Below are 10,504 nucleotides of genomic sequence, written 5' to 3'. Positions count from 1 at the left end.
ATGGAGATAGAGGGAAAGACAAGTAACAGATATTATTATAAATGTGCTGCTGTCCTTCATAACACTTAGAAAATGATGAACACGACTCAGTTGTACTTGAACATGACTCAAGACTGGCTCCTGCACTCACCAGTCTGCCAGGAGGGTGTTCGGAACTGGGAGAGGAGGGAGGAGGCTGAGGGGGGTGGCTGCCGACCCTGGGACTCCAGTGCTGAAATCAGGTTCATGACAGATGGGTCTGGACCAGAGGGACTGGCATGGTGTAGCCCAGTATCAAACAGCCCAGATAAGCCTAGAGGACATAGACACAAAAGCATTTACTCAATCACACACATTTTTCTGTTTATAGTGACTCATCTAAACAACAGTCTAGTCTAAACAAAAACACTTTGATAGAGAGAAAAATGTACATGCTCCCTGACTAGAGGTCTACCGATTAATCGGAATGGCCGATTAATTAGGGCCGATTTCAAGTTTTCATAACAATCGGAAAGCGGCATTTTTGGGCGCCGATTTGCCGATTTTTTTATATTTTTATTTAACTAGGCAAGTCAGTTAAGAACACATTCTTATTTTCAATGACGGCCTAGGAACGGTGGGTTAACTGCCTTGTTCAGGGGCAGAACAACAGATTTTCACCTTGTCAGCTCAGGGGATCCAATCTTGCAACCTTACAGTTAACTAGTCCAACGCAATAACGACCTGCCTTTCTCTCGTTGCACTCCACAAGGAGACTGCATGTTACGCGAATGCAGTAAGCCAAGGTAAGTTGCTAGCTAGCATCAAACTTATCTTATAAAAAACAATCAATCATAATCACTAGTTAACTACACATGGTTTATGATATTACTAGATATTATCTAGTGTGTCCTGCGTTGCATATAATCTGACTGAGCATAAAAGCATACAAGTATCTAAGTATCTGACTGAGCGGTGGTAGGCAGAAGCAGGCGCGTAAACATTCATTCATTTCATGCGTTTTGCCAGCAGCTCTTCGTTGTGCGTCAAGCATTGCGCTGTTTATGACTTCAAGCCTATCAACTCCCGAGATGAGGCTGGTGTAACCGAAGTGAAATGGCTAGCTAGTTAGCACGCGCTAATAGCGTTTCAAACGTCACTCGCTCTGAGCCTTCTAGTAGTTGTTCCCCTTGCTCTGCATGGGTAACGCTGCTTTGATGATGGCTGTTGTCATTATGTTGCTGGTTCGAGCCCAGGGAGGAGTGAGGAGAGGGACTATAGCTATAGCTATAGCTATACTGTTACACTTGGCAATACTAAAGTGCCTATAAGAACATCCAATAGTCAAACGTTAATGAAATACAAATGGTATAGAAGGAAATAGTCCTATAATTCCTATAATAACTACAACCTAAAACTTCTTACCTGGGAATATTGAAGACCCATGTTAAAAGGTAGCACCAGCTTTCATATGTTCTCATGTTCTGAGCAAGGAACTGAAACGTTAGCACATATTGCACTTTTACTTTCTTCTCCAACACTTTGTTTTTGCATTTAAAATAAGTATTCATTCAGTATTGTTGTAATTGTCATTATTACAAATAAAAATAAAAATAAATTTCAATCGGCCGATTAATCTGTATCGGATTTTTTGGTCCTCCAATAATCGGTATCGGTATCGGCGTTGAAACATCATAATCGGTCGACCTCTATCCCTGACTGTGTGTATAGGTTAAGACAATATTGTACTGTAATAACAGGTATTCTAACATTCTATATGACAACCTTTTGGCATCATGCAGAGACCTCAATTTCACATTTGAATCAAGGTTCATATTAGCCCGGCCCCTTACCTAGACTCCGCCCAGCCCCCCATGCCCCGCCCTGTCCAGAGCTGCCAGGGTGGTGATTGGTTGCGTAGCCCTGCAGAGGGTGGGGGGTGCCATAAGCCTGGCGATGGAGCAGCTCTGAGTCCGGATGAGAGGACCTAGAACTCCCATACACCAGGCTGAGGAAAAAGGGAGGAAGGGGTGAGAAATCATTAATTAATGAAAAGTTGGATTATTCTTCTATATCGGGGATATCTAAATCGAGATCTGCAGTACAGCTGTTTTTCTTTTCTCTTTGGTAGATAATTGATTGATTAATGTAGCCTAATTGATTGGCCAGAGAGTCCACTCACTTAGGTCGGAATCAGTCTCTGATTATAGGGTGAATGTATGTAATTTTGTCTCAGGCAGCATTGACTTTATATTTATTTTCAATCGTCAAATAGTCATTCAATCAATCAATTATGAAAACCAGAAGTGCTGCAGACTTGATACATCCGAATTGGGATGCTCATGTTGTATACCAGGGGTATTCAAATCTTACTCTACGAAGTCCAGAGTACTGCTGGTTTTATTGTCTACCTGGTTGCACCGACCTGATGTCCCAGGTCTAAATCAGTCCCTGATTACTAGGAGAAGAACAACAACAAAAAAGCAGTACAACTGACTGAGGTCAAGATTTGAATTTGCAGGTTGTATACGAATAGTGAGGCAAGAGAAGCATTGTGCATACAGGATATTACTGATAACCCATCATCGTCAATTAGGCCTAGATAAGGCTATTTTCTTGAAAGCCTACAGAATTCTACATAACACATCATGTTATCAAATAACAAAGAAATAGTTAATTTCCCAAACAAAACAACTGTAAACATCCAACAAAATGGTAGTAGTGTGAGGGAATCAGCAAAAGCAAGGCTTTCTGCATCGATAAAATCCTGTTCTAACCACCAAGCCTAAACAACAACAATGCATTCTAGTCCGGTTGACAGTGTCTCCCAGGCTTTGGTGATGGATTACTTTTCTAATCTACCTATACTCTCTTGTAGAGTTGTTTACTTAGGTATACTGCATACTGTATAAGGTCAATATCGCCCTTTCCAGCCCACACCATAAAATATGAGCCAGTCTTGCACTTTACACAGGGTAACCTAACACTCAAAATAAGGTATTGCTCATCAATATCAGCCGCTAAATAGAACTGGGAGCAACATTCACATGAAAATCTGAATGAAAATAATGATTTTCAACAATCACTCCCACTTCTAATCACTTACTTGCACAGAGGGGAAAAACAACACCCAAACAGAGACAGTGTCCCAAATGGCCTGGTCAAAAGTAGGGCACTATGTAGGAATAGGGTGCCATTTTGGGATGCAATAGGGTACCTTTTAAGATGCAGTCAGTCTCGGAGAACAGAAAACCTCCATAGAGTCAAGAAATCAAAGGTTGGGCATTTTCATGAAGTCACCACACTACAGTGCAGTGTAGTCTCTACATTTAAATTATAGTATTTCCTTCATTCATTCATGTGGAATACACTCAAAACTATTATGCATAAAGACAGTTATTATTAACTGTTTACTTATGAAGTCCAGTGATTCTATTGTTGAACTGCCCGATAACCATGGTCTTTTATCAATTAGATGTGCTCGCCTCCTGCGTCCTCTCTCCTCTGTCCTCTCTCGCCAAAGGTAATTGAGGAGAGGCGGCAAGGAGATGGAAAGTCGACGAAAATGGCTTGTAATGAAATGAGACTCTCCTTCTCCAATCGCACGTCATCAGGCAAATCAAGTTTACAGGTTGGAATCCGGAATCCCAAATCAAATGTATAAACTGACCAAAACGATCAAGCTAGTGCACAACCTTTTATCAATAAAAGGATAAGTATCATATTATTTTTAAATGTTTGCATGCTTTTTCTTAAAGGGGGTTTGGCAGATTTCAAAACATTTCCATGAATGACTCAGGTAGGATACACTTGTGCTTCCTTGCCAAAAGGAGGACATCAAGGAGGGGAGGACTGTAATTCTGTTTGCTTGCTAACGAATTTACACTCTTCGACCACTCATCGGTTTCCGGGTCACGGAGGAGAGGACGGAGGAGAGAGGACAGTCTTTTTTGCTCCAACGAGAAAACCGGCATATCACCCTTTGGTTATCTTCAGTGTAATGTGATGTTGATTGGCCACCACTCTGTCACCATTCAACCAATCATGTGACTGTGACTAGCCACCTTAGCTGATTGGAATTGCTGTTCCCCAGTCATGCATAGAAAGCTAGCAGCAGAGGCGAGCGGTTATGACTGGACAACAAAGGCGAGATGAGGCGAGACCCATAGTGATTTCATTGATAAAAGCGTGGTGACTGTCTGAGTGTATCGGTCGCTGACTCCTCCTCCTCCTCTGCAGCCGTGCTAAGTTTAGCCACGGCTCGGTTAGCATACGCCACTATCTGACTCAGGAATCAGGGGTAATTTTCTCTAAATATGGCACGTCAGCGTGTTCAGCATTCTTGAGTTTGACACATCCATATATTCTACTGAAATCTTTATAATATGTTAACAATAGAAATATTTATGGCTAGGTGCTAAAATATCAAACTAAACCATAATCCCCAAATGTCGATTTCTATGTTTAAGAAATTGGTTCCATTGAAAATAATGGTTCTGGAACTAGACACTATATTCTAGAACCAGAGAAATAGCGTACCACCTCTCCATCTCTTCGCAGTCAGGTTCAGTACTTCCACTTTCCCAGAATATATGTAAATTGAGAATTCAATGGGCTAAGCAAATGAGTCAATAGTATGTATTTAGTTGAGTGCTAATCTCTTGTACTGCTCAGATGCAATTTTCAAATGAGCGCACCACCTCTCCATCTCTTCCCATCCTGTTCTCTCTCCATCACCTCCTCTCCTCCTTCAACCTGTCATCTTCTCTCCTCTCCACATCTCCTCTCCTCCAAATTCAACCATTCCTTCATCCTTTTCTTCTCTCCTCTACATCTCTTCTCCCACCCCCTCCCCTCCTCTCCAACTCTCTGTCGGGCCATATAACCATGATGGAGTGAGCTGCAGTCCTCAAGATTGTGAAAGAGGGGATGAATAAAGGAGGGGGAGCTATTAATCCTTCATTAAGACTGCTTTCGCAATCAACCACTGTTCATTTCACCCTGCTGTTCCGTCCAGGCAGGTGTATGATGATAATAGGCTCAGTAGTTTAATACACTAGACATTTGTCTTCTACAGACATGCCTGGTACTAGTAAGCGCTGGTAAGAGCTTGGTATGGAGATTCTGAGCTAAACAAATGTATTCTACTGGTATTATTGCTATGGTTAGTTGAGTGCAGCAGAGGGCATTTTTTGGAACTCCGCTGTATTTACAATACAATATGATTCAGACTATAAATGGGCAAGACTACCAAAATGTTGTCAAGGCTACCTGCAAGCATGTCCAGGTATGATACCAAAATAGATGTAACCACTATACAGTCTCATATAATCATACAACTGATTAAATGACTCTTACATATTGGAATACGTTCATTAATTGCACATTAAAATAAAAGGTTTCTATAAACGTATTCACTTCAATTAATATGGCTGAAGATAAAATATTTTTTAACTGTCATCCAATGTTGGTTAGGTTCATTACCCTAGAACAGTAAAGTGGTAGTAGTTTCTGTTCATTTACCTTTTTCAATAAAGGCAGCCAGACAATCCCACATTAGGGAGCATGAGGTCATCATAAGAACACCAGGACTACATCAATCTGCCTGTGGGCTTGGAGATGCCCTTGACTCTGGGATTCAGCCATCAAAAAAAAAACTGCTGGCTAGGCTAGATCAGCTGACCCACAAAAGAACATATGTGTGTGTGTATATATATATATATATATATATATATATATATATACCAAATACTCCTTGGTTCAAAGATAAAATACAGTAGTAGACTACATAAAACATTGTAGGTATCTCAGTTACCAAGGTTACGTACAATAGCCTATTCTGCATAAGCATTTACTATAGCTTTGAAATAGTTTTTGCAGTGATTTGATCATTTGCATCTTTGTGGAACCAATGAGTATTCAGGCCCAAAATAGAAAATATGGTAACACTTTATAAGAACAATATAATAAGTGGCACTACCAGTGAATGACACTGTAATAGAGGGCACGGTTAGGGCTTTATGCAATTGCTCCATGCACACGCTCAGTCAGAATGCAACATTTATTTGCCTGTGGGACTAATACTTGAGAGTTATGTCCCTTACAACCATTATGCAATGGTATTTTGCTCATATGAAATCTTATCGCCAATCGGGAATTTCACAGTATCTGCGTTTTAAAAACAATTTATCCAAATAAACTGGTGTTTACTGCGAGCTACACTGTTGCTACATGTAAACGTACTCTGTAGCAAGATTGATTTGGTTGTCCCGGCGACGACTGGTAATGTGCGTAGCCTTTGAAATGTAAGTAGGCCCCAATTCATTAAAAACACAGGAGACTGGGCATTTTAAGACACACAATGTCAAACATGGTAACATTTCGTTACATTAATAACGTTCTTACATGATATATCATTCCCGTTTTAATTCATGCGTTAACGGAAATTAGAGATGATTTGAGATATTTTACCAGTAGCTAACGCGTTAATGTTAGCTGGCTAACGTTCGGTTAAGCAACTGTCTCTCAATACCGCATAACATGAGTTAGCTAGCTGGGTAGTGAGTTCTGGCAAACATCACACAAGCCATCGTTTTAGCTAATGACATTCGTTGGTGTTTATGATCGATTCTTATACATTTTACTTTGTAGCCAAAGACCTGCAGCATTGAGTCAATGCAGAATAATTTAACTTGAACAGAACAACTAACGTTAGCTAGCAAGGACAACAGTTACCTGTAACCTTTAAGCTAGCTAACTTTACCCCAAAATGGCTATAGCTAGTAGAGGTTTTTCTCGCATGAATGAAAATGCAGTTGGTGCACACAAAAAAGGAATACACCTATCATTGCACCTGTTAATAATACGCCTATCACCTAAACTTGAGAGTGAAGTTAAGACAGTTACTGTATTACACACGGTGTACCGTTACCAATTTATTCAAGTTTCCATCAATACAATTTATAGGCTTAAAGCTATCTTGGAGTTATTATCCCAATATAGAAAAACATTTGCACTAACATCCATGCTGCAACTGCTGCTGCTTTAATAATGGGATTTAATGTACTCGTGCTTGCAGAGTGTGTTAATTAAAATACCTTACAATTCACTAGCTAGCTGTCACTAAATTGTCACTGTTATTAGCTTAAGTTATGGAAAGTGTTTACTCTTAATTGTTTGATGATAGCTGCATATCTTGATTTGATTTAGCCTACACTCATCCTACAGTGTATTTGCGAGAATGCGAGACGATGAAAAGGCAACCCTGCAGCACCACCATTTCTAGCATAAAGGCAATTTCATTTGTAGACAGTGTGCTAGCTACAGTAATCTGCCGACAGTAGCCTAGCTACAAACATTGCATTTTGCATCGTCAAATACATTTGGTTTGTATAGCTAATTAGCACCAACCATTGCTTTGTAAACGTATTACGCAATCAATGCATTAGTAAAGACAACCCCGTATGCATTCATATAATTGTGGAATATTGTGAAAAATGCTAAAGTTCTTTGCAAATATCATTACATGATTATTTTTCTTCATTTCTGATTATTCACTAGCCAGCTAAAGCTAGCTGTATCCTCCCAAGTACAACCCATCCCCCCTCTTTTCGCCCCTCTCCCCCCTCTTTTTTTCTGTCTCGGTCTACCTTCCGTATCGCGTATTAACTCTCAATCGCGTTCCTTGCATCTTCAAGACCCCCCCCCCCCCCCCATCTTGTTAATGACAATACTGATAGCCTTGCTATAGCCTATCTGGCGCTTGCAAACAATGTAATCTATATATATAATCGGAGCGATAGAGGGAGCACAGATTGCATTGCCTCTATCGGCATGGGCATTGTTACAGCAAGCTTAGCATATTTATGCATCCAATGTATGAGGGCGCACATGTACGGGTACAAATGCTTACCTTGCCTTGGCCGATCTCTCGTAACTCCATCCCGTACCAGCGCCCAAATCACCGAACCCAGTACCAGGATAATTTCTTTCCATTAAAGAAAAGACGAGAGATGAAGATGGAGAGATAGTGAGGGGGTAGGGGAGGGAGGAGATGTCTTAAATTCTCGCACGCTATCACTCCCTGTGTCCTTTTTTCCCCCTCTGCTCAGTGTCTGTTTATTTCTCCCGATTCACTAGCAAGTCCTCAAGACTGAGACCAGCACGGAGGGGGAGAGGAATGGAGGGGAGGAGAAGGAGGAGGGGGATATGGAGGATACAGAGGGAAGGAGGGGGTGGGTGGGGGGTCACACCAACCACCACCACAAAAATCCGGTTTCTTCCTTCCCTCCCCTCTTCAACTCACTATATATTTCAATGTCTATTGTCCTTCTCGGCACCACCAGCGATTCAGCTGATGCTAGCGCGTAGCCTAAACCAGGCTGTGCAAAGCAAAATATTTGGTGCCCATGTTTCACTCTAGAATGATGTACGCTCTTTTACAATCCCCTGTCCCCTACGTTGTTGAAGTATTGCATTTCTAAATTTATTTGGAATATATATATATATATATATATAAAAAATGTGGCGATTATATTATAGCGACAGTGTCTATTGTTTATATTTTGGCATGCCAGTTCCCTCTCCAAAATACATTTACACACACCCCCTCCCTAATATTGGTAGCATAGGCAGCCGATAGTGGGCGCTAGATCTGCACTAATTGTGTAGAATTTATGTTCCCAGACCGTAATGCACTCGTATACACCGTGCGTGCCTGACGAATCAAATGGAATTATTTGACGGGTCTCTGTTCGCAGCATACTTCAGTCGGAGACTGCCAGGCGTGATGGACAAAAAGTAATCAGCGATTGGATCATCTCTAACCGGCTCAGAAAGCCCGCCTACACGACCAATCAGATGAAGGAGGGTGATAACCAAATACACAACGTCACTCAAATGCATAACATTGAGAAAGGACAAAAGTTTTGGGCAAAAGGGTAAATTGGCTTTTCTTTTTTAGATAACTAGTAGCTAACTTTTGTCACGCTCATGTAAAATGAGCTAGCTAGCAAGCATATGGAATTCCATTCCAAGCACATAGAAGTTATTCTATTTGATGGAGTAACATTGCTATAGTTTCCCTACAAGCCTTTCATTCTAAAATTCTTGAGCTTCAACAGATGCACAGCCTTTGGCAGGGTGAAAAACAACTCAGTTGGGAGAGTAAAAGTCTCCCAACTTGAAGTTGTGAGCACAAAGAGATATGAATGCCACCATGGAAAAGACAGACAAACAGAAGCCAAATATAAATATGCTGCTGAAATGAACATGAAGGCAGTAAGTTCAAAGACCGATCACTGTAATTTATACCATACATTTTAACATTAATTTAATTTTAATAATGTTAAAGTACCAACCAACCAACAATGGAGTGTACCTCAATAAAATGTAAGATGGGGCTTTATGTAATGATGAGTACCATTTTATGTGTAATGTGTATATAAAACTGTATTCCTATCATGTTATACTGTGTATAAAATGACCATGTATATAAAGTTTATGAATAATGTACAGTATATGAAAGAATATCTGTACAATTAAAGTACAATTAAAAAGAAAAACAAGGTTACCTTTGTCATCCAAAGAGGGGAGTGGATGGGCCAATAAAATAAATACAAATAAAGAGTATGTACAGAACCTTTAGACAATAGTCACACCCCTTGACTTTTTCCACATTTTGTTGTGCTACAGACTGAATTTAAAATGGTTTAAATGTAGACTGTGTCACTGGCCTACACACAATACCTCATAATGTCAAAAGTGGAATTAGTGGAATTATCATATATATAAAAAATGAAAAGCTGAAATGTCAAGTCAATAAGTATACAACCCCTTGATTATGGCAAGCCTAAATAAGCTCAGTAGTAAAAATGTGCCTAACAAGTAACATAATAAGTTGCATGGACTCACTCTGAATGCAATAATAGTGTTTAACATGATTTTTGAATGACTACCTCTTCTCTGTACACCATATATACAATTATCTGTAAGGTCACTCAGTCGAGCAGTGAATTTCAAACACAGATTCAACCGCAAAGACCAGGGAGGTTTTCCAAAGCCTCGCAAAGAAGGGTACCTGTTAGTAGATGGGTATAAAAAAAAAGCACAACAAAATGTGGAATAAGTCAAGGGGTTTTAATACTTTCTGAAGGCACCAAGTGGGGTTAGGGTGGTGAGTTTCCCCTTACACTGTAAAGAGCTTTGGGTGTCTAAAGTGCCATGTAAGTCCAATTAATCATAATAATTATTAAATGTTTGAAGACCATGCCTTTGTACTGAGACAAAAACTGGTACAAAATACCAAAAAGGTGTACTGTCAAGTTAAATAAATGACTAGTAAGTTCCTAGGTGCCAAATAAAGTAAAAAGGTTGAAGTTTATCTTAAATCAGGCAGAAATAAACACATTTAAAATTAAAATTTATGTGAAACTGTGTACGTTTTCAAGGTGTGTCAATTTGTCTGTCTTTACATGCCATTTTAAAAACAATGCTGATATTGGAGTAAACCTATTTTGGGTTAAAACAAGTAACTGAGTAAGGGAAA

The 10,504-nt window shown here is 39.9% G+C and overlaps 1 protein-coding gene across 1 annotated transcript in view; it reads right to left on the bottom strand.

The window, feature by feature from the left end:
- Positions 1–8,153, bottom strand: part of prr12b (proline rich 12b) — a 31,943-nt gene extending 23,790 nt beyond the window's left edge. Inside the window, exons 1-3 of the mRNA XM_031827052.1 lie at positions 7,871–8,153; positions 1,812–1,966; positions 131–292 (exon numbers count right to left, since the gene is read on the bottom strand). Coding sequence (XP_031682912.1) covers positions 131–292; positions 1,812–1,966; positions 7,871–7,953 — 400 coding nt within the window. The 5' untranslated portion in view covers positions 7,954–8,153. The remainder of the gene's footprint in view (positions 1–130; positions 293–1,811; positions 1,967–7,870) is intronic.
- Between the last annotated feature and the right edge of the window lie 2,351 nt (positions 8,154–10,504).

Source organism: Oncorhynchus kisutch, linkage group LG6 (assembly GCF_002021735.2).
Source record: "Oncorhynchus kisutch isolate 150728-3 linkage group LG6, Okis_V2, whole genome shotgun sequence".
Lineage (NCBI taxonomy): Eukaryota > Metazoa > Chordata > Actinopteri > Salmoniformes > Salmonidae > Oncorhynchus > Oncorhynchus kisutch.
The sequence above is the reverse complement of the archived record's forward strand: the minus strand, read 5'-3'. Positions and strand labels throughout refer to the sequence as shown.